Raw genomic sequence first — 25,533 nt, 5'->3', positions numbered from 1 at the left:
GTAGGTATTATACGTGGGATACATTCAGAGATGTGCAAAATGGGTACCCAAAACCATTTGAAATGCAAAATGGAAATGGGTCAAAACTTTTCCATTTGAAAATGCAAAATGCAAAATGGTTTTTAGAAAAGCATTTCAAATGCAAAATGCAAAATACCTATTTTCAAAATGCATTGAAAATGCAAAATGGTTTCTCAGATCAAACAATTAAAATAATTATAGAATTTTTAAACAGTTTTGTCATTTAATAATGGACATCAATGTAGAACAGACATATTACATGATGGTAAATCAAAAAATGCCACGACTACGGTTTATAAACCTCAAAAAATTTGCGCGGGACAAATGTTGCCAACGTAAAAACATAGAAACTGCTATCTAACATTTAATATTACAGCGTCATGGCCCCATGTTTAGTATTTTTTGTAATGGTATCACTCAATTGCCAGGGCTTCTACCAGGGAGCAACTTGACAAATGTAAATTATCTCTCATAGTGAGGTTGAGGACCGACTGATATTTGGGGCTTATGAAAAAAAGATGAGTGGAGATTGTAGGAAGAATGTTGCAAAAAGCATTTAAAATGGAAAATGCATTCAGAAAAGCATTTAAAATGCAAAATGCAAAATGGTTTTAAGAAAAGCATTTAAAATGCAAAATGGAAAATACCCATTTTGCACTTTGCATTTCCATTTGAAATGGATTTATTTCAAATAAAGTACATCTTTGGATACATTATTCTCGAATGTTATATGCTAAGACTTTTTCTGTAAAGGTTTTAATTTTAAAAAATTAGTCATAAAAGTAAAAATTATTTTGTATTCATATATACAAATATACAAAGATTCGTTTAAAATATATAGGTACTATAAAAATATGTAAAATGTACTATCATTGAGAAAATAGATTATACACAGAATCGATTAAAAATAAGTAGCTATAATGATGATAATATCTAATAATTATCGAATCATTCTTGTAGCACCGTTTTTGTGAGAAAATTGCCTCAAGGGCGCTTAAATATGTCATTGTTTTTATATGGACCTAAAAAGTCCTGAAGTCAAATCTAGGGTGAGGGGAAATTACCTGGCAGCCGTGTTGTATGACAAACTTTTGAAATGATTTGTATGCGAAGCATGAACCTAAGAATTCCTAGACGTAGCTATTCGAGAACAATATAAAGACGCGGGGTAAGGGATAAGATGTATGAAAAATGCCAAAACGTACTTAAATTTTTTTAATGATATATCCCATTCATTGTCTCATCAAATACCCAGAAAATAATAAGCCGATATAAATGCATTAACAACGCACACATGAAATTGTAATAGTTCATTATGCACCACTTTGCATATAAATTATTCAAAAGTGTCATCATACAAGATGGGTGCCAGGCAATTTCCTCAGTCTAAATTTGGCTTCAATGCCATTCATACGAAATCGCTTTAACGCTCTGTCCAGGACTTTTAGGTCTATGATGCAAAATGGTGCATAATGAACTAAGATAATTTTTATTTTGTGTTGTAACAATGTTGTGTTGTGTAGTAATAATGGCTTACGATTTTTGGTTATTTGAAGAGACAGGGAATGGAATATGTAATTAAAAAGATTTAGCATGTCTTGGCATTTTTCATACATTTTCCCCACCATCCCGCGGCTTAAAATTGTTCTCGAATAGCTCCGTCCAAGGAGACCGTACGCGGAAAAGTAAAGCTCACTAGTAGCCATTGTGGGATTTTTCTGCGCGGGGTCTCCGATTTTGTCGATTTTGAATTAGTGGGACGACGGGCTATATTATATTTAAAAATTATTTCGAAGTCGAAAATAAATATCATGGTTTCGATTATGCCCACACCAGTCATGTCTAAAACTTCATGTTATTTGTTAACATTTCACATCTACAAATATGTTTTATCTGTGGTAGTTTCTGCGATAGCAACATTCCGGTTGGAGTTTGGAGTGGCGGAGATCGACAGTAATTTGACTGTGTTTTGACTATTCATTTGTCTTATTTTTCTCTTAAAATGTCAGAAAATAAAGAAAAGGTTTCCGCGCCGCCGGCCGACAAGGAATTGGACGATTTGCTGGAGAGTAAGTCAGAAATTTTCTTTATAGTTTTACAGTTATTATGCAATGATTATTAATATAACCTCAATGCTGAAGAACTACGAATTGTTAAATTATTTCCCTCTCGAAAACCTATTTTAATTGCCGGCACTTGAACTTTGGTCCGTGGTTTTCAGCAAGGCCAAAGATTGAAATTTCTCCTACGGTTTTAGCTGTAGGACATATAATGCCATTAGTTTTTATTTAATATTTATGAGTTACGTCAAATCTGCTATTCTCTGATGTTGCAACGCAGAATTTAGACATTCTGCTGCGTAATGTAATGTAATACAGGAATATGTGGCTTAATCTTTTATTCAAATGGTATTTCTGATATTTTTAAAATTATTGGAGGAGATTAATAAATTTCCTCCAATAACTATTATATTATGCTCATATTGAACAAATTAATTCCAATGACAGCCATGTAAAAACTCCATGATAACTAAAACGATAATTATGTTTTTATAATATTAATTTATTCTGGTAAACATCACCAATAAATAAAACGTAGAAGAGTCCCAAATAACTCGTCCTGCACTATGTTATACCGGTAGATCATTTGTTGAAATTTATAATACAACTTTCATTATATTTTTTGTGTAAACTCTGATGTCAATGATCATTGTTTTTATTTCTATCATTACCGTTTTCCCAGCATTTCCAGGTCCTGCCACCAAGTTGTCCATGAACCACTGTTTTAGTCTGCTTAAAGACCTTGCACCAGATGACTTGACTTTGTACTCTACAATAATATTTTAAAATAATGCATCTTAGAATTGAACATACATATTGAGGTGATTCTACTATGCAATGAAGTTATCATCATATTCCAGTTAGGATTGTTGTTGCAGGTTAAATTCCTTGTTGTCTATAAAGCCTTGCACTCCTCCCTGCAATCGGAGGCAATATCGGGGTGGGGGCACCCTAGATTGCTTCCTTGATTTGTCTACTCACAGCATGAGTAGACAAATCGGCCCTAACTCCGAAATCAGGACCGACATCATGTCGGTTAGCGTTAAGTCAATCATTGATTTTTAAGTTATCCATCCATTGGGTTGTCCTGATGATGAAGGGAAGATGCCCTGATGATGGAAACTGTAACGCTGTCCGAAACGTTGGCTGAAGAAGAAGGAAGCGCAACATGGGATAATAACCTAAAAATATGTAAAAAAGGGTTCAAATTCTTAGATTGAACTGCCATTTATTCCAATAAGACTACAATACAGAATTACAAATATAATAGTCCGCCCAGAGGGAGGTCGCATATAACCTCATCACTCTAGTATCTTGTCTTTTTCGTTTTCATTCAAGACGTGTGAGACTAATGTATGTACAATTTTATAAATGATGCTATACGAGATGTGCTTTGAAATTTTCACGGCCAGAAGTATTATCGTGATTGATGTTAAGGCAACATTTCTGACAGCTTTACAGTTATGTCTATTACGTCTGCCCTGATGATGGACACTGTAATGTTTTCTGAAGCGTTAGCTAAAGAAGGAGAAAGTGCAATACGGCATAACAGCAATGGCTGCCAGTATTTGCTGTGTATTTTATGAGGGAGTCAGTCTTCTGGAATTCTGAGTACACGACCAAACCCCCTCATCTGTAACTTTTCTATGAGGAGTGGGGCCAGCAGAACAGCAGCTTTATATCACAAGTGCTTGTATCGGATGAGATACACATTCGGTTGTTGTGATTTATTATTGAACGATTTAACACTAATCATTGTCTTTCTGTGAGCAGGTGCCCTGGAGGACATGGCCCCCCCAGCCAACGGAGCCAGGAAGGAGAGCATTGGCGGCAGCCCCGTGGACCCCAACTTGGCGTTGGACGGGGTGGACTGGAACCCCTCAGAGAACGTGTGGAGCGAAGAGTTCCTGCAGCAGGCGGCCGCCACCTTTGAGAGCAACATGGCCTCGTTGCTCAGCTCCATGAAGGGATGCTCGGGTAATGATTAATACAAATAATTGGATGATTTTTATAGAGTCCTTTTTGCGAAAATTTTCCTTGGCTTTATCTAATTACAAATATTTAGAAATAGATCCAAAAAATACTTACCTGTTAGGTTGCTTCAGATAAACACACTTTTATTAAATAGTTTAACCCCTCCGGCCTCTGGCATATTGACCGTTTTATTTCTTCAAGCCGCTGTAACATTGCGTGATTTTGTATTTCATTTATTAGAAGATTAGCCGAATTCCTCTGCATTGCTCGTGCTTCACGCAGAGTTTTTATAAATTTCACGTTACAATAGACAGTGACTTTCCTCTTATTTTGACAGTCAATTCTGCAAAATTTCATCAATATGGGAATAAAACTGTAGGTTTGTATTTTAAAAAATCCACGCCGCCTGCCCGGTGTCCCCCATGCAGCCGCCCGCCTGCCACAAATGCACGAGACACTCTCCTTTGTTTATTAGAAGATTAGTGGGAAAAGTACAGTTGATATTATTATTCATTTCCGCTGAACAGAAAATCTTTTAGTGTGTGATCTATACTGAATAGAAAACTGTTGTCGCCAGGCACGAGACAAGCCAGTGAATTTGATTATCTGTTCAACAGAGAATTTATATTTTAGATCCAAAGTAAGGTAAAATTGAACTAAATTCAGGCTTCTCAAACATGCCCATAACACGCTTCTATCGGTTTATCTTTTCAGTGTTTATTTCATTACTAGCTGACGTGTATTCGCCATTGCTCGGGGACTTATAAATGGTTTAGGGTAAAGTTTTGAGGTTGTGAATTCTGGAGTATCTCACAATTGGGTGCATTTTTAAGGTGGATATAATATTATGTATTGTATTGTAATAAGTATTTGTTTCACTTGATCGTGCCATGTCTTCCTCGGACCTCCTTGACCTCTTCAACCATTCACTTCCAAGTCATACATTCTCCTTACACCTCTGACTTATGTCTCATTTTATCACAAATAATTACTTGTTTTCTTCGGGCATCCCTGAATTTTTCTACCACCCACTTCATGTGGTATAGTGAAATCCACATTGTTACTGTTAAAAAACTTCATTATGTCGGCTTTAATTCGACTCCGTATCTCATTCCAGTGCAGAGATAATGCGTTAAGTCTTTCTCGAGCGTCCCCGACTTCTTATACCATTCAAGCCACTCTCTAAACATTCCTGGCACTAATAAGAACAAACTTAGAAGTTTTCAGCGAAATCGGATGAATGGTATAAGAATATGTGCGAAAAACAAGGAAACATTCATTTGTAAATATATGTATATAGACAATGTAAAGCTTGTAACCGTTTGACTGTTGGAATTATAATATCATTGGAAATCACCCTTAGTTGGTAAAGATAAACATAATCTCCCAAAGATGAGATGGGCTGAAACCCTGAAAAAGTGCCTGCTTCGGATGGTTAAGAACAATGAACAATCAACAGAACTGGAGGTAAAGCTGGACCGCCAGAAGGCTCATGAAGAAGAAAAAGTTGGCCAACCTTTTCCACCGTAGATTGGTCCAATCATTTTCATAATAACTGTAGGAACAGTTTTTATGTGCAATATTATCTGTCTACTTGTTTTTGATTTTATATTTTTAAAGATTTGTGATAACTTAATGTCTTTTTCTTTTGCAGAGGAATCAATCAGCCAGGATCAGATAGCAGCCACGTTTCAAATGATGGCAGGTATGGAATTGACTTTATTTTACTTTTGTATAAAAAAATGCTCTACTTTCTATAAATATATGTATATATAAACCTGCCGGAAGAAATTCTCTAAATGATAGTGAAAACCCTCGAAATCCGTTGCGTAGTTTAGAATAACTAAGCGCACAAATAGACAGACATGGATTGCGACTTTATTTTAATATAATAGAGATGTTTCCTAAATTGTTGTTTGAGAAAACAAGTCTCATAGCTTGAAATCCAAATAAAATAACGATTATTACAGAAGCCGCAGCTCAAGTCATGAAGCCTGCTGGACAGGCAGGAGAAGGTGAAGCAAATGAGGACCCTCAACTGGAATCGGAAGAAAAACCAACCCCATTTAATGATGTGAGTATACCAAACAAACAATCCATTATCTAACTGATTTCCTTATATGAATGATTGATCTTTACATACATAAACGTCTGGTGACAATGTCGTGTATTTCATTTGGTAGTGCTCTGAAGAAATAGCTTCATTGATCTCTTCATCACCGACCGTCACCCTTCCTCTGTCTAAGAATGTCTTGTTACATTTCAGGTTAGCGCAGCAATTTCCCAAGCACTAGAAAGTATGAACACAAACGCAGACAGCCTCCAGCAAACTCCTTTCAATGAAGAAGCCCTGAAGAATATGTTTGCAGGAATGAATATGGGCGGTGGAGAACAGGTAAGGATGTTTCTTTAGATAATAATTATTAACTATCTTAATCTTAATATATAAAAATTCAGCCTGCAGATGTTTGTGCATGCATAACTCGAAAATTAGTCGACTGATATCGCTGAAAATTTCAAAGTTTGTTCTTTTTAGTGCCAGGAGTGTTTAGATAGTGGTTTGAATGATAGAAGAAGTCGGGGACGCCCGAGGAATACTTAACGCCATATCTTTTCAGGGGAATGAGATACTAATTAACTAACCATCACGCCGTTTCTCCGCAGGGGTAGGCAGAGAGGACGGACCGCCAAACAACTCGGTCTTGGCACACACTTCTTGCCTCATTCACATTCATACATACTCTTCTATTATTCTGACTCTTGACATGGCCCGACTCGAGTATCTGATTCACTTGATCGTGCCATGTCTTCCTCGGGCGTCCCCGACTTCTGCTACCATTCGCATTTGCATCATATATCCTCCTTACACTCCTATCTTATTCCTAGCTTATTCGCTCTACATGCCCAAACCATCTAAGCGTCCCTTTCTTAATCTTACTCATTACGCTTACATCAGCCTTGCACTCTTTGCGGATCTCCACATTCCTCACACGATCAAACATGGTTTTACCACACATACGCCTCAGGGATCTCATTTCAACAGCATTCAATCTACTTTCATCCTTTCTTTGCCAGTTCCATGCCTCACTTCCATACATCAGGGTAGGTACCAGCACTCCGTTGTGGACTGCTAACTTCGCTTCTTTGGACAATTATTTGTTAGCGCCAACGGCGTTCAGTCCTCCATTAACGGAATTACCTGCATTTACCCTTCTTTCAATATCTCTGTCAGCCTTCCCATCTCTCGTAAACATACTTCCTAAATACACAAACTCATCCACCTGCTCCAAGTATTCCTCATTCACAATTATATTGCACACTGTTTTCGTACTCTCTCTTTCAAACACCATTACTTTAGAGTTACTTACATTCATCATTAACTCATTCTTCATGCATTCTTCGTTCATCCTAGACACGAGAGACTGTAGATCATCTATACTATTAGCAATCAGCACCGCATCATCAGCATACAACAGGCAACATAATCGAATTAAACTCGATGTAATGTACTTTTTTGACAGTAACACTGTGGTATACAGTAGTGAATGGTGGAAGAAGTTGGAGACGCCTTAGAAAGACGCAATAGCGAAGCATTGCGGGCCCACTAGTGTGATATACAATATTAACTAAAGAATTCATTTAGTATTATTTGAAACAAATTGTGCTGCTATTTTATGGATAGGTTCTTAACCTTTTCACTGCATTCTTGATGTACATAATGCGGCACTCTTTCTGAAATTCATAACTATTGTTTTTAACTCTTTGCACGCGGCCGTATCAACTGTTGTTACGGCAAAAAGTCCATACTCACACGCGGCTGTATCAACAGTTGATACGGAAACTTTGAATTCCGATATTCCAGCAGTCTTTCGACATAAATTTATTTCCCGCTCGCTTGAACATTCGTAGAACTATCACGATGCTGACATCTACAAGAATTTCTCGAAAATAAAATTGTATTTCATTAAAAAACATTGATAATCAAGTGAGCCTCTTTGCGCCTTCGAGTGCCATAGTTTACAATTTTGTCAACGGATGGCGTTAGTTCAATTTTTTTATTATATTAAGTGACATAAAATTTAGGTGTCCAGTTTTAGAAAAAGTTTACATAGCAAAAAATGATAAGTGATAATGGTGTCCCACTTGTGTCTATCAACGCAGTGGCCTAAGTACACACACGCCGAGTGAGTAGCGGGACCACATTCAAAAGATACGGTACGTCTTTGTATGAAATTTTATGTTTTTGTTTTTATAAACATCTAAGAGTGTTGACACACGAGGATTTGTTTTCATAATGTGGAGAATAATCTGTTCTGTCTATACAGGGTGTATCGGCACTAACCCGACAAACTTTAACCAGCTATTCCTTAGCACATTTGGAGTAAAAAATGTTATGTGCACTTTGCTGTCCGGTAACGTTTTTTTTTAATAAAAAATTAATTAAACATATTTTCACCACATGTCACCACTGTTTTATCCTTTGTCAAAATTTGAAAGCAACATCGCAACTCTCGCGTGTTGCTGCGAACGAAGCCCGTATTACATAATCCAGTACCAGAAAAGAAATATTTTATTTAACAATAATGATTATGTATTCACATTTTTCGTATGCGAATCACTGATTGTCTTCTTGTATTGTACACATCAGTTTTATTTTTGTATCTAAATTGTTTCACCTCTGGAATGCTTTGGTTTCACCTCTTACGCGTTTCACGTATTAAATAGTCTAATTTTGAAACTAAGAAACTAATTAGTAGATTTCCTGAATTTATAATCGAAGTCCAATAATTCTGAGCACTTTTAAAAACAATTTTCCTCACTTAGGTACTTATCAATAATAATAATTGGATTATTTGAACAGCGCCGTTGTTTTTTAAATCACCGTAAGTGCTCTGTCAAAATGTTACTTGCTAGGCTATCCTACAACGTATATTTTTTAATAAATTTAGTTATTTACAACTTCGCGGAATGTGATTTATGAATATTATTGCTTATGTTAAAAGCCTTCCAGAATTACCGGAATATAACGAGCAGCTTGACACACTTAAGTTTATTTCCACTAATTTGAAGGTACAAAGAATGTATAGTTTTAAAAACAATCCCGATGAATCAAAAAACGGTTCATATAAAACTGCTGCGCAACACACTGAGACAAAGGAAAGCACTCACACAAACGTCATGACTGCATTGGATTGACCACCTGCAAATGAATGCTGCCAGATTGCTAATTTATTTAAACAATAATTATTAAATTTTATTTAAAATATCGCAATTTTTTTAAAAAATCGACAATAAATTACAACTATAATTTAAAAAAAATATTCTTAACCCCACGCTTTTTCGTAATTGATTAATTAATTCAGAATTTAAACGTTGCTTGAAATGACTAGCCGTATTTGGTGACCAGATCTGAATATCCAGGTTCAGAATTTAAACGTTGCTTGAAATGACTAGCCGTATTTGGTGACCAGATCTGAATATCCAGGTTTAGAATTTAAACGTTGCTTGAAATGACTAGCCGTATTTGGTGACCAGATCTGAATATCCAGGTTCAGAATTTAAACGTTGCTTGAAATGACTAGCCGTATTTGGTGACCAGATCTGAATATCCAGGTTTAGAATTTAAACGTTGCTTGAAATGACTAGCCGTATTTGGTGACCAGATCTGAATATCCAGGTTCAGAATTTAAACGTTGCTTGAAATGACTAGCCGTATTTGGTGACCAGATCTGAATATCCAGGTTTAGAATTTAAACGTTACTTGAAATGACTAGCCGTATTTGGTGACCAGATCTGAATATCCAGGTTCAGAATTTAAACGTTGCTTGAAATGACTAGCCGTATTTGGTGACCAGATCTGAATATCCAGGTTTAGAATTTAAACGTTGCTTGAAATGACTAGCCGTATTTGGTGACCAGATCTGAATATCCAGGTACTTCCTCACCTTCCACTCCTTCCCTTAGCCATAAAACTTACCCCAATTCAACATAAAAATTGTTTAAATTATCGGATGTAATGAAATGCATAATAATTAGACCCCAAAATACTTAATTATTCAGGGAAATAAACCCCTGAGTCATCAGTTGGAAATACCAACGACATTAAGTGAAATTAACAATGCAATAATCCTATTATTGCATTGTTTAAAATTTCACTTAATTATTAGCATTAGCAAATAATATTGGGATTAGCAAATAATAATTTACGACAATTTACTCGGAAATCAATAAAGCCAGAATAATAAAAAAAGAAAGTTATCACTTACGTCGTCTGTAAGTGGCTTTACCAAAGTTTGATAATGCCGTCAGAAGGTGAAACAGCTGTCACGCGTAATAATAATTACAACTAGCAGAACTTGTTTATAAACACACTGTTTTTATAAATTTTTTAATAAGACTGTTAAAATAAAAAAAATCTCTAAATTGAAATGGAGTTCTACAAACTAAACTTAAAATCAAATAAATTTATTGCGAAGGTTCAAAGTACTGTACTGTAATATTATATTAAATAATTTTTACGTGTTTAATTATTGTTTAAAGTCAGATTAAAGCGATTAAAAAACCCACCTGGCAATTCTTATTCGAGTTTCGTTGTTTTTACGTATTGGCGCGCTTACAAGCATCAGTCGTCTCATTTTTAACCATTAATATTTAGTGTGTAGGAAAGAGAGAAGACGCTTTTCGACACACTTGTCGAAAAACTTGTTGAATGCCGACGGGCATACTCTTCTACAGATTTTATTAAATATTGATATGTAGGTAATATTGATGTGTAAATGAATGACATTGTGAGAATTTTACCAATAAATAATAAATGAAAATGCGGACATGTAGTTTATGTTAATTTTTTTATTGGAGCATTTGTTCGAAGTGACTACCATTATTTTCGATGCAAGCGTGTAGTCTTGTTATATTTTGATTATTTAAGTTTGCAGGATTTGCTTTAATTTCTGCAGCGGCTTCCATCACTCGTTCGAGCAGTTGCTCTCTTGAGGCTATTGGCTTAGCATACACTTTTTCCTTGAGAGCCCCCCACAGGTAGTAATCCAGGGGGGTCAGGTCGGGTGATCTTGGTGGCCAAGCAATGGCCGGACTTCCACGGCCTATCCAACGACCAGGAAACTCGACATCCAAGTAGTTCCGCACGGCAATCGAATAGTGTGGTGGGGCTCCATCGTGCTGGAACCACATTCTCCGTAGTAATTCGAGGTTCACATCTTCCAGAATCTCGCCCAGTTGCACTTGTAAGAACTCCAAATACATCGGTCCATTTAGTCTGGGAGGCAACTCGATTGGACCGAGTATTTGATTTCCCAGGATTCCTGCCCACATGTTGATGGAAAATCTGTCCTGGCTCGACGACTCCCGAACAAGCTTGGGGTTTTGTTCAGCCCAATGGTGCAAGTTGTGCACATTTAGCACTCCTGTTTTAGTGAACTGTGCTTCGTCGGTAAACAATATGTTTTTCATGAAGTCTGCATCTCTTATGACATTATGCAGCATTCTTCTGCAGTACACGACTCTGGAAAAGTGGTCATTCTCCATGAGGCCTTGGCAGCGCCTATAGTGAAAAGGTTTGAGCCCGTGCTTCTTCAGAACTCTCCATACCGCCATGTGTTCCCTGTGTCCTATCATCAGAGCGACCCGACGCACGGACAGCGTGGGGTCTTCGGTAATTAAGTTCAGGATTCTCTCCTCAACTGCCACAGGAACGATGTTGTGTCCTCCGCCGGCGCCTTCAATCCGTCCGATGCCACAGTCACGCAATTGTTGATACATCTGAAACAAAACAACAAATAACAACTGCTTTTATTATTCAGCTCAGTAATAATGTCAAATAAACAATCGCGGGCTTTTTCACTCATTTTATTTTTAAAGAACACTTATTTTAGGCACATATCAGAAAACTTACGTTTTCTCTTCATTTATTTCATTTTTTTATAGTAAAATGTATAACAAAGTGTTTTAAATTATAATTTTCTTAACTAGGTACGGTTGATATCTTGGATTCACAGGGGTGAAATTGAATTCAAGTAATTTAAGTAATCCCATGGTGAGAAAGGGAGTGAATTCAATTGCAGTGAATGATGCATTTATTAGAGATTAAAATTAATTAACTTTTTAAAACGCCGTTTAGTGACCACTGAACACAAATCACCTAAAGTACAATTTACATTTTTAAAGTTGGTGGCCCCTTGTTATGTTTTTAATGTTCCCAGTTTAAATTTCAAAAGCGCTTTTTGGCATTATCAATGAATGTAAATAGTTTCAATAAACAATTGATAGGGTACAAACCTGGACAAAGGTAGCATGGTGTGGGACGCGTCTTCCAGGAAACCTCATGCGATACTCCCTTACGGCTGCTCGTGAATTTCCATTGCAAAATCCATAAACAAAAACAATATCTGCTTGCTCGGCAGGTGGATAATTGAGGGGCATATTTCAACAGTAAAAACTTAGATAACAAAACAAAAACGAAACTAGAAACTTGATGACATGCGAACTCCCAAAACAGCACTGACCACTGATACGAGACGGGGTGGCGGGAACCACACGGGACTTGAGACAGAATATGTGTGAAAGAGATGACAGTAGCGCGGCGTTGCCAATTATTTTACCCCTATACTGTGGGCAGTAGCGGAGTGTGGAAATTTTATTTATTTTTTGTTTTTAAAAGAAAAAAAATGTTACCGGACAGCAAAGTGTACATAACATTTTTTACTCCAAATGTGCTAAGGAATAGCTGGTTAAAGTTTGTCGGGTTAGTGCCGATACACCCTGTATAGTCCAATAAATCATGCCAGAATGCTATAATTTGACATTTAATTGCGTGCATAGGTATTTAAAAATATGTACCGCGTACCGGTATAGATAAAACGGAGCAAAGTAACGCGTTCAAAAGGTTAAACAGCTATAACTCCCTTATTTCTTGACAGTTTAATGAATTTCTTTTCTTAAGCACATAAATAAACAATAATAAACCAGAATAATATTGTAAACATTGAGGCATAACAAAAAATTATCACCTCACACACACTACCATATTATCGTCATCACAATCTTCTATATAGTAGAGCAAGCCGCACTAATTTATTTATGAACTCACCTGTGGGGAGAGCTACGTGCTTTTTGAATGCGGTAGATAAAAAAATAGATTTATTTTTTGTGTCCTATAGCGCATTTGCGAGATTTTTGGCATTGCATGTACACTGCATAAATGGTACAATTATAACGTCTTAGGCTATATTACCTGTAATTGTTATAAATAAATGTACAAATTATATACAGGGTGTATCGGCACTAACCCGACAAACTTTAACCAGCTATTCCTTAGCACATTTGGAGTAAAAAATGTTATGGGCACTTTGCTACCGGTAGCATTTTTTTTCAATTAAAAACAAAAAAATTAAAAATTTCCACACTACATCACTGTCATTGGCTTTGTTTTTCGTGTTCAACAGCTGTTATAAGCAAGTATGTCGAAAAGCGTCTTCGCTCTTTCGCACACACTAAATAATAATAGTTAAAAATGAGACGAATGGTGCCGTGCCATTTCGTTGTGATTTTAAAAGTGCGCCAATATAGGTACACACGTGCATTATTCAATGGAATTCGAATAAAATATTGTCAGATGGGTTTTCAAACTTTGACAAAGGATAAAACAGTGGTGACATGTGGTGAAAATATGAATAATAAAATTTTTTATTAAAAAAAAACGTTACCGGACAGCAAAGTGCACATAAGATTTTTTACTCCAAATATGCTAAGGAATAGCTGGTTAAAGCTTGTCGGGTACGTGCCGATACACCCTGTATAAATAAATAAATAAATATTGCTACACCGTCATCATCTTCGAAGTGTTATGTGTAAACAAATGAAAAAATTGCGGATGCCGGATGTCAGTAAGATGAAGGTTGAAACTGTTTTTTGGTTCACTTCAGTGCTAAATTCTTCACTTATTTACGCAGTATGCAGGCGCTAAAGTCGAATATGCGCGCAGCCCTGGTGATGCGTTTTATTCGGGCATATATATGTGCGCGTAGCGGCGTGTAGGTTAAAATTAAATCGGTAAACCAATACGAATCTGTTGACTTTAGAAAATATGACACCATTGTGTTATATCGACCGTGAACTATGTAGCAACATCTCTACATAAATGTTAAGTTTATTGGAAAATGGAAAGCAATTACATAATGCTTTGTTTGATATACATATTAGGTCATTAAATATTTATTGCAATGATTTTGACGTTATGTATTTATGCACAACTATAGTAGAATGCTTTGTCACATGGTGTATTAAAAATCTTTTATCTTTGGTTAGCTATCTATCATCAGCTCAAGATAGCATCGAAAAATATGTTTTAATAAAGATGCATTTTGAGAGGTTTAATCAGTTTACCGTTGTTGTGGGGTCACTTTCGGCGCCCTCTGTAACCTTACTTTGTATATACAAGAAAATTTCTGATGCCTAGTAAAAATTTAACAGATTTTTTGCTTTTGTTTTTCCAGGAAGACCCTTCAGGCAACATGTTCCTCCCCTTTATGCAAGGGATGATGCAATCCCTCCTATCCAAGGAGGTGCTCTACCCCTCCCTGAAGGATATTGTGGACAAATACCCCACCTGGCTGAAGGAAAATAAGGACAAAGTCAGTGCAGAGGACTATGATAGGTGAGGAAGCGTTTTGGCTAAAATCCTATGTGCATTGTTATGGCTCCATGACAAAACAATATTGTATAACTTTTTTCAACAGAATATTGAAGAAGGGTGAAGAAACTTAACATACAAACAACTACACTAACATCTAAACAGTTTAATGATCAAGATGCAATGATAGCCATGTTCAATGGCATTATAAGAAGCAAGCTGGAGTACGCTAGTGGTGTATGGACTCCACACCGAACTAAATACATAAATATGCTGGAACGAATCCAGAAAAAAATAAGATTTAGCCTAGACACAAGACATTATGCAATACTTACTTAAAATACATAGTGCATAGCTATGTATATTGATGGCCCATTCCTCATGGAATGCTATGGCTCAAAAGTTCCTGAAAACTTCAGCCCTAATTGTCACCAAAACTTATTATAGATACCACACAGCAGAACAGATGTTCTAGTACAGCTTAGCATGACAAGAGGAATGGTGCTATTGAATGAAATATCTAAAAAATTAGATTTGTGGTTTATAACCAATTTTTTTTTTTGCAAAGCAATTATTGTAAACTTATATGGACCATGAGCCATTATTAGTGTGAAACCAGGCACAATGCGTGTCGCCAACATTGTTCACACATACAACTGCAAATCGCATCTACGCACAGCTGTGCCCCGCCTCTTGTTTCTACCTGCACACCAAACGCATGACTTTCATTGTCTCCGCCGCTTTGATATCCCGTGCTGTTTGGTTGTAGCTCGGCACCCTTCCACGCATTAGCTACCTATGTTTCTATTATCTCTCTATTTATATTATCTATGGATTGCACTTTCCAATTTTGCTCAGCAGCTTAGGCATATGCTCTCGTACGGTCAAATACCTAGAAAAAAAACCCAGAAACTTTTTGTCTCCTAACGGAACAAGATTCTATTTGCTACTCTTGATTTGTTTTTTTACATTAACTCTACAAGGGAGAGACCCTGAGGAAATTAATTTCCTTCAGATGCTCCGTGGAGGGTCTTTCTAAGTAAAGGAAGGATGTTCTGAGAAGAAAAAAGGTATGAGGGGAGATCAAAAGGTTTTCCTCAACCGGCCTCTCCCGATCCTCCCCGCCATGTAACAGGTGAAGACGTTGACAAACCTCACTTGGGGAGACCTATGGCAAAGGTGTCGAGTACCCAATGAATGTGTCCCGGGGCTGAGGTACCCGTACCCGCCTCCCAAATTGATATTCTTTGCTCTGTTGACATCATGAAATTTCAATGTATAATGTATTGAATTCTGTTTTGTTTTGCAGATACGTAAAGCAGAATGAGCTAATGAACAAGGTGTGCACTGAACTAGAGGCCGAGACTGAAACAGATTCCGAAGAAGTAAAAAAAGCAAGATTTGATACTGTCCTCGCACTAATGCAGCAGGTAAGATATTAATTTTTTAAATATTTTTATTATGTAACAAGATTGTGCACTCTTGAAGAAATGTGTTGAATATTTGAAACTAACTAACCACAGGTAGATGGAGAGGTTGGACTATTTGTTGACACACAACTTTGTCTTGGCTCAAACCTCACATTCCTCGCTTCATTACTTTCCTTCATTATCTCATACACACTCTTCTTTGAATCTATTATTTTCTATTCGCAAATAATTTGTTTGCTTGTAACAGTCTGCCTTGTAAATATATATTTTTAATGTTGCCTGTGAGTGTTGCTCAATGAAACAAGTTAATAAAAAAATAATTTATGCAAATTTTGTGTAAGCGTGTTTATATCACATCCAAAATCAATAGAGTTGACCTTTTATATCTTGAATAAAAAAAATCATGCAATCTTCAATACTTTCTGTATCTAATGATGAATATCTCTCGACTAACAAGTCAGAGGTTGCGGGTTCAAATCCCAATGTGCGCAAGTAAATTTAGTTTGATTAATTTGTATTATCATTTAAAATAATATATGGTATATTTGTGGCACGTTCCTGAATGGAAGATACTCTCAGTATCACCCTGGTGTACGACTACCATTCAGAATTGAAACGTTGCTTGAAATTGCTTTGGCCGTGTTTATTTATCAAATCTGAATAGCCTGGTACTTCCTCTACCCCATCTCCTTCCCCTCCCCACTACCTTCAGTCTCACGATATGCCTCAATTGGGGATGTCGTAGTCTCATTGGCTCCAGACATTTGGGAGCAGTTGGGACTCTTGTGTGCGATATTCTCATAAAAAAGATGGCTAACTTTGACAGTGGTTTAGTAAGGACCGGTTGTTTCGGAGAATTTGAACAATTCATCAAATTTCAACGTTAATTTGCGAGTTCTGTGAAAGTCCTATTTAAGTTCTGTTTTTATTTCAGTTTTGTCAATCAACTAGCCTACAATGATATAATAACAGAACTTGAATAAGTCTTTCACAGAACTTGAAAATGAACGTTGAAATTTGATGAATTGTTCAAATTCTCCGAAACAACCCGTCCTAAATGTTCTTTTTTCAAATGTGAAAACTTCATGTTTATTTGGACTTTTTCAATACTATGGTATGTACCTACCTGCCTGATGAAAATTTGAAATAAGAAATGTTTCTTAAAATATATATGGCTCATAATTAGATAGGTACGTATTTAAGTACCTGCTTACAAATCTTATGATTTTAGAGGAAATTTGGTTTTTAATTTATTAAATAAGAGAATATTCGAAACATTCTTTTTAGGACGCGAGGTCTACTGTTCACAGAACTAGTATTTATTTTTTTAACTAGTATTTTATTAAATGTGTTTACAAGAGTTCCAACTGCTCCCAACTGTGGGGTGTATGGTGTGTGTTGCGAGGCTGAAGGTAATTATTTCCACCTCTAATTGTGTTACAGATGCAAGAGCTTGGCCAGCCCCCGGAGGAGCTGAGCGGGGAGCTGCCTTCCACACAGATGATGGCCCCCACGCCGCCCCCAGTGGATATGAACCAGTGCAGGGCCATGTAGCATGGGGGCCCTCATCTAAAAAACTCAGGTTGTTATTTAATTTAATCATTTCTCCGTCAACAATGAACACTATGTACATCTGATTATTATTTCACATGTTAATGAATCTCACTAACTTCATTTTCTTATACCTGTCGAAATACCATCTTTAAAATCAATCAGATGAACCGTCGATCGTAAAGGCATGTCTGTTATGCTTGCCAGCTGATCAAAGCAGAAACAAATTGAAAATTGGCATTTAACCCCAGCGAATCCGTTGTGGATTTGTTAGTAGCTCACCGCAGATTTTGTGGGAATTTGAGCCTTAAAAAATGCTCCTGGCATACTACAACATTATGTTCTATAATATAATAATTTATAGAATAAATTAGAAAACTTGCCTTCCATACAAATTTGAATGGATAGAATGTTCCATAGAATTAAAACGTTGATTGGGCAAATATTTGTATTGTCATTTCGTCACTTGTAAACATATTTATTTTATCTGTGAAAAAGCTTATCAAAATTCCGTGAAAATGTCATACATACTTTCGATTTTCAAGTCATAGTACTGTATTTATTTACAGGAAACCCTCAAAGGACTTATTTTTATTCTGAAAAACGCTGATTGAGCTGTAAAATGTAATAGAATATTTTTTATTTCTCCATTATATTATCTTTTTTTATAACATTAGAGAGAAAAAACATTTCTCTGAATATAAGTTAAAACTTTTGGAAAATACATAGGATTGATGTACAGGGTTTTCCAATATCATTGCGAAGCATACCTAATCAATTGCTTTTTTTTGTTACAGACAGACAATATTCACTGCGGAGATGTCCTAAAAGATGACTTGTGTACATATCGCCAAGGCCACAGTTCATTGTTTGTGATAAATATAAATGCGTACAGGGTGTCCCAATAAGAGCGCCGGATTTAGTTTTTTTTTTTTCAATTTAACTCTTTATTTTTTGGAAAAGTGATAATATTTTTATTTCCACTGTCATCCTTGCAAGCTCTCACGATTTTGATGAAATTTAAGATAAAATTATTGCATAGTTGTGGTTCGTTTGTGGGGATAACACTTTGGATCTCCGATACATATCCTCAAATATGTTTTTGACTTTAAAAAAATGCATGGTTTCGAATTACACAATCTTGCCTGCCAATTCTGATCCACATTTCTTAAAATTACAAGACCAGGATTTTTATCGAAAGTAGAAAATTCAAACTTTTTTAGCAAAACTATCTCCAATTTTGTAATGAATTTTAAATATAGTGATGTGTAGTTTTCCATATTTTCTAATAGCAAGGTTGACAGATGATTACACACAAAATTTTTAGAGTTTTGTAATAAAAAATTGGTACGAAATTTAAAAATCCGGCCCTCTTGTTAAACACCTTTACAACTGAAATATTTTATATGAACTCAAAATCGTGCAGATCACACTGAAAATCAACTGCCTGAAACTGCATAATAACATCTCCCTCATGTAATGAGATGCCAATACGGTTATATGTATATCACTGAATACAAAATTCCTAGAAGTGTCTTCTATACCGATTTTAAAAATAACTGATGTCGCCAATTTACAAAAGCCATTTCGACTCCTAGGTGACATAATTTTACCGATTTCATCTGAATTAAGGTAAATTTGATCTTGTTTCGATATGTCCATAACACATTTCTTCGGCGGTTAATATTATACTGGACATATTCATAAATAACTGACGCGTTATCCATTTGGGATATTTCGATAACGCTTGTATTGTCTCGAAACGTCGGGCATTTACCAAGCGTCCAAACGCTGCTGAAATATCCAAAATGGATAACGCGTCTGGTATTTATGAGTATGCCTACTGGATATGTATGTAATTGGACAAAGTATAAATGATTGTGTTTTAATTGGGTCTGCTTTGAACTCGAATAAGAACTGAACTAAAATTTGTACAGAAATGCTTTATACCCAGTTTTAATGTTATTGCAAATAATTTATTTTATTTTACAAATGAATCTTCTTAGTACGACTATCGTAAATTTAACATTTTTCGTGATGCAACTTTATTTTGTCATCCATGAGGGAATATCCTTCATAGAAAGTCCTCCATCATTGCACAAGTAACATTTCCGCTTATAATGATGGCAATTTGAATATTGTTGGCTGTTCGTAACCAGGAAATATTATTCTTTCTTTTTGAGAAAGAAAATAATGCTTAGAGACTGAAAAGAGAAAATAAAATAACCTTCAAATTAGGATGTAGATATTTTCTCAGCTGTTTTTGGAATCAGTTTTCTTTTGGGTTTGATTTAATTAATTCGACAGCCCCCGTGGTCGACTATCAAGCAGGTGGTCGCGGGTTCAAATCCAGACGTGAGCAAGTAAATTTTATTTGATTAATTTGTTTTATTTTACAACTCATTCATTTAAATATTATGTATAATATTTGCGGCATGTTCCAGAGTGGAAGATACTCTCAGTATCGCCCTGGTGTAAGACCACCATTTAGAATTAAAACATTGCTTGAAATGGTTTTGTCTGTGTTTGGTGACCAGATCTGAATAGCCAGGTACTTCCCCATCTCCTTCCCTTCCCCACTACCTTCAGCCTCACAACATAGCCCGATTAGGGATGGCATAGTCTCACTGGCTTCAGACGGTTGTGTGGTTTATGCGGTAAAAAAAGTAAAATTTAAGATTCCTATGGACTTACAGACACGCCCGCAATACACTTATATCGATTTGTCTTTTTCAGTTGTTGGCATATCCCAAATAGCTCTAAGTATCTACGTATTTCCAATTTTTCAATGACATAATTATCAATATCGAAGTTTTCAGTCTCTATTTTTCAAATTGGGACAAGAAACGTTCGCTAACCAATCTAAAAGTATTTCTTGTATCTAAGTTTGCACAGCTGCTACAAGAGAAACACTTTCCACCCGTCATATTTTTGAATGATTGCATGTTAATGCAGGGTTTTCCAATAAGAGGTGTTATTTTGATATTCAATCGTAAAAGATCAATGGTTTCGTTGCTTGTGTGGCACGTAGCGCCCTCTTGTTGAAAGTAAACGTTGTCCAGATCAATACCATCCAATTCCGGCCATAAAAAAATCATTAATCATCTCTCGATAGCGCAATCCATTCACCGTAACTGTTGCTCCAGCCTCATTTTCGAAAAAGTAAGGTCCAATGACTCCGCCGGACCATAAACCGCGCAAACAGTCACACGTTGACGATAGAGAGGCTTTTCAACAATAACTCTTGGGTTTTCCGAGCCCCAGATGCGACAATTTTACTTGTTGACGAAGCCACCGAGGTGGAAATGGGCCTCATCACTCAAGATGATTTGCATTTGATTCACTCAAGTGAATTTTAATAATTTCAATGCATTGTTGAAGCGTGTATCGTTCCATTTTTATTAATAGCGTAGTTTCTACTTGTGAAATGTCAAAAAATGACAGCTTCAAAAGTAACATCTACCGAAATAGCGGGCTATTCAAAATAACACCTCTTATTGGAAAACCCTGTAGTATGTTTCAAGTGTTCACTAGAAACTTGAACAGTAGGTACTGATAAGCTTGTTGCAGACAATCTGCTTGCACTAGCTTTGCTAGTACAAATACCCATTGCACCAAAAATACTAAGAGAATTTGTAATCAAAGAAAACATATTTAAAAAGATTTTTTTTTACTATGATACTATGATGTGTTTAAAAATATGTTTATTTTTATTCGACTGAGGATTGCACTTTCCTCCCGAGAGATAATTCCTCCTGGCTCTTAACTGCTGTTAATTTTTAAATTGTCTTTAAAACTTAATTTTTTTTTTTATTGGTTGAGGATTGAATCTTCCTCCCCAGGGACTGGAGTTAACAACTAACACCCAAGCCAAATTATAATTAGATAGACCTGACATTTATTTCGTATGTTAACTGCTGTAAATTTTTATTTTGTAAATATAATGTCATCCAGAAATGCTTGTGTGTGCGTGAGTGTCAACAAAAGTTTACAGAATGCATTTGTATCATCAACTATTCTATCTGACGAGTTTCAGCTCGATCGGATGTCGGGAAGTTGATTAATTTCCACTTCCAAGATTCCACTTCATTAATTCATTTGTTCAATCGAGGAAACAAAATCGCAATTCAAATACAACATATTTTTTAAACATTTTTTATGTTTCACAGTCTGGATTGAAACTTGTAATGCAGGTAAAAAATGTCTGTTGAATATAGGTTGAGTTATCCAAAGTTAACTATTAATTTAATCTGAATGCATTCTTCTGTTATTCTATGAACTGTATTAGGTGTGTATCAGGGATTTTGTTTTAGTTATTTATTTTTATTTGATTCTCTATCAAACAATATTTCTCGCCAACAATGTACCACATATTATACCTATTGTTTTTTTATGAACACAGTGAAACTCTCTTATAAGGTTTAGGCCATAATTTTAAATTATGGAGAGATGGAAGGTGAATTAATGTATTAATTTTATTCAAAAGGGAAAATTTCGTAATTATATAGAGGATTTGAGTGGAGTCGAACTGAGTGGAGGCAATTTTAGAATTTTTTACAATCTGAGGATGTCTAGCACGTGAATTTAAAAAAAGTTAGATGGAACGAAATAATGTTCAATTCTCATTCGAATAAGTAAGGAAATTTCTTTATTGGTAAGACGGAGGAATTGTTGAAACCACTGTTTTGATGGGATAGACCTTGGATTGAATAGCAATGTACCAATACCAAACATTGTGGGATGGTACTATAATATGAACTCATTAAGCATGGAAACTTTGTATGTGGGAACCTTATATAGGGGTTTCACTGTATATCATTGAGAATGCTATTAAAGGGTTAAATGTAAACTCTGTAAAAAGCCAGATACAGTTACTATCGCTTAAGAAGTTTGGTTTTTAGGTCCCTTGAATATTAAATTTTAAAAATTGGCACAATTTAACCCACATATAATGTTTTCCCGCTTGAGAAGTTTTTTCCAGTCCCTTGGAAAACTTCTTAAGAGAGTTTCACTGTACTCATAAAAGATATATGTTTTGTTTTTTAAATTATTTATGAAAGAATTTCGTATACATGTAGATGTGTAATATTATTCAAGTTCCGAATAAACTAATCTCTTTGTAAAGTTAAAATCTCAAGTATGAACTTTAGTTTATAAATGAAGCCATCGCTGCTCGAATAAACTTCTTTTGTATTTTTAGTAGATAATTTTATGCCTCGAATAACTGCACTTAAAATTGGGTTTTGTTAGTGAATTGGCTACAGATTTAACTCAATAATTTCCCATTTTAGTCTAAAGTAAAATAAACTTTGACCGTTGCAAAGTTTACTACCATGTTAGAGAGCACTTATAGATTTATAAATGTGTCTATGCATGTGGCCAAAAAAGTAACTGACCAAATATGTATATTTTTTTAAATTTCTGTAATTCATTATTGCAGGTTCTACAGTCTTACAGGCTATGCATAATTTTATATAAAAATTTGTGTATCTCTTGTCCCTCTAGAAAACAGCCAATATTATAGTCATTTTTGTTGTACCCATGCATAATAGAAAAAAGGGTTGTGAACATAGACATTCAAATTGATACACCAGCCAAGCGCAACCAGAGCGTGGGAGGCTCTCTTTCTCTTATTTTTTTTTAATAAATGAATCTAACAGTATACAGGCATCACGCATTGTAATATCACTATTTAGTCCTCGAAAATAAAATGTGGTTACGAATTACTCAATTCATTTGTTACAAAGTCATTTATCAATGGTGCGCAAATTACTGACTGAAATTTTTTTTACTCAGCATCGTTACGCCAGACAGTTCGTTTAAAAACAAACATTCAGATGCTGCGTGGAAAAGTCCCACAGTGTACTGCGTTGCTTTTTGCCGATTGCTGGTATTTCAATATGCGCCCTTCGACGGTCAATATATGATCGATGTCGTACTTTATTCAAAGCATTCTCGAACCCTCATTGTGCCAAAAATATGGTCACGTGGTTTTGCCTTCAGCTCGTCAAAATGATACCCAGATATCGTGTTAGGGCAAGTCTATCAAATTGGATGTCTATGGTCGTGAACCATTAGCATGAAACCCTGCACACAAAAGCGTTTCTACCTACTCACCAAATGCATAACTTTCATTGGCTCTGCCTCTTTTATATTTGTCCAGTTTGGTCGGAGGTCTGCGACAGTCAGCACGCTTTCATTCCATATCCTTTTTTTCTGATTTCTATAGTTGTACCTACCTATTACCAAAGAGAGTAAAATACAGTTGAATCATTTTAAAGAAATTCTTGCTTGTGTAGTGTTGTACTGGGTGTTAAACTATTTTTTACCAATTTGATCCATTATCGGTATAAACGAACCAGAGATGTGCAAAATGGGTACCTAAAACCATTTGAAATGCAAAATGGAAATGGGTCAAAAGTTTTCCATTTGAAAATGCAAAATGGTTTTTAAAAAGCATTTCAAATGCAAAATACCTATTTTCAAAATGCATTGAAAATGCAAAATGGTTTCTCAGGTCAAACAATTTAAATAATTATAGAATTTTTAAACAGTTTTGTCATTTAATAATGGACATCAATGTAGAACAAACATATTACATGATGGTAAATCAAAAAATGCCACGACTACGGATTATGAACCACAAAAAATTTGCGCGGGACAAATGTTGCCAACGTAAAAACATAGAAACTGCTATCTAACATTTAATATTACAGCGTCATGGCCCCATGTTCAGTATTTGAATCAGTAATTTTTGTAATGGTATCACTCAATTGCCAGGGCTTCTACCAGGGAACAACTTGACAAATGTAAATTATCTCTCATAGCGAGGTTGAGGACCGACTGATATTTGGGGCTTATGAAAAAAAAGATGAGTGGAGATAGTAGGAAGAATGTTGCAAAAAACCATTTAAAATGGAAAATGCATCGAGAAAAGCATTTAAAATGCAAAATCGTTTTTAGAAAAGCATTTAAAATGCAAAATGGAAAATACCCATTTTGCATTTCCATTTGAAATGGATTTATTTGAAATAAAGTACATCTCTGAAACGAACGCATTCAAACAAGCTCTCTTTAAAATGATTTACTTGTAACATTATTTAAACTTGCTCAACAGCGCCTTATTTGAAAAATATTATTACAGAAGAAAAAAAATTAAGTATTTTTTTATTTATTGTAATTTCAAATATTGATTTTTTATTATTTAATTTTGAAGGTGGGCTTATCGCCAGGTAGCAATTTATGCCATCCAGCCGCCAAACGGCTTTATTATAATATAATAAATAATTTGTTTAATTAATTGTATTCTTTGTTATGTTTCAAATGAATATCTATTATTTGTATTTTGGTTTGAAAGTACTGATAGAAAAATATTATATTATATTTTAATTCTTAGTTAGCTACGAAAATATTGTAATATTGCACATTTTATATAAAAAAAAAGAAAATTTTGTATGTGAAATAAACTTTATTTGTTTTGTTTTGTAAAATTTATTATATTTTTATCACTCATCTTACCTTATTACAAACTTTAAAAAATGTGTATCTGGGAAGACCATAGAATAAAGAATAATACTAGAATTGCCTTTTGGGCATGATTCGTGATCAAAATACAGGGTGTATCGGCACTAACCCGACAAACTTTAACCAGCTATTCCTTAGCACATTTGGAGTAAAAAATGTTATGGGCACTTTGCTGTCCGGTAGCATTTTTTTTTTCAATTAAAAACAAAAAAATTTAAAATTTTCACACTACATCACTGTCATTGGCATTGCTTTTCGTGTTCAACAGCTGTTATAAGCAAGTATGTCGAAAAGCGTCTTCGCTCTTTCGCACACACTAAATAAT

General features: G+C 35.4%; 1 protein-coding gene across 1 annotated transcript; it reads left to right on the top strand.

Annotated features, from left to right (window-relative positions):
• The first annotated feature begins 1,939 nt into the window (after positions 1-1,939).
• Positions 1,940-24,037, top strand: Pex19 (peroxisomal biogenesis factor 19). The gene is made up of 9 exons (XM_089647832.1): positions 1,940-2,090; positions 3,855-4,058; positions 5,710-5,760; positions 6,026-6,129; positions 6,322-6,450; positions 14,567-14,727; positions 16,013-16,133; positions 17,577-17,715; positions 18,482-24,037. Exons 1-8 carry the CDS (start codon positions 2,024-2,026, stop codon positions 17,685-17,687), a joined length of 948 nt encoding a protein of 315 aa, XP_089503958.1. The 5' UTR covers positions 1,940-2,023; the 3' UTR covers positions 17,688-17,715; positions 18,482-24,037.
• Positions 24,038-25,533: the final 1,496 nt, after the last annotated feature.

This window comes from Hesperophylax consimilis, chromosome 27 (assembly GCF_061612785.1).
Source record: "Hesperophylax consimilis isolate HC1 chromosome 27, BYU_Hcon_1.0, whole genome shotgun sequence".
Classification (NCBI taxonomy): domain Eukaryota; kingdom Metazoa; phylum Arthropoda; class Insecta; order Trichoptera; family Limnephilidae; genus Hesperophylax; species Hesperophylax consimilis.
This window is presented reverse-complemented; position numbering and strand designations above follow the sequence as displayed.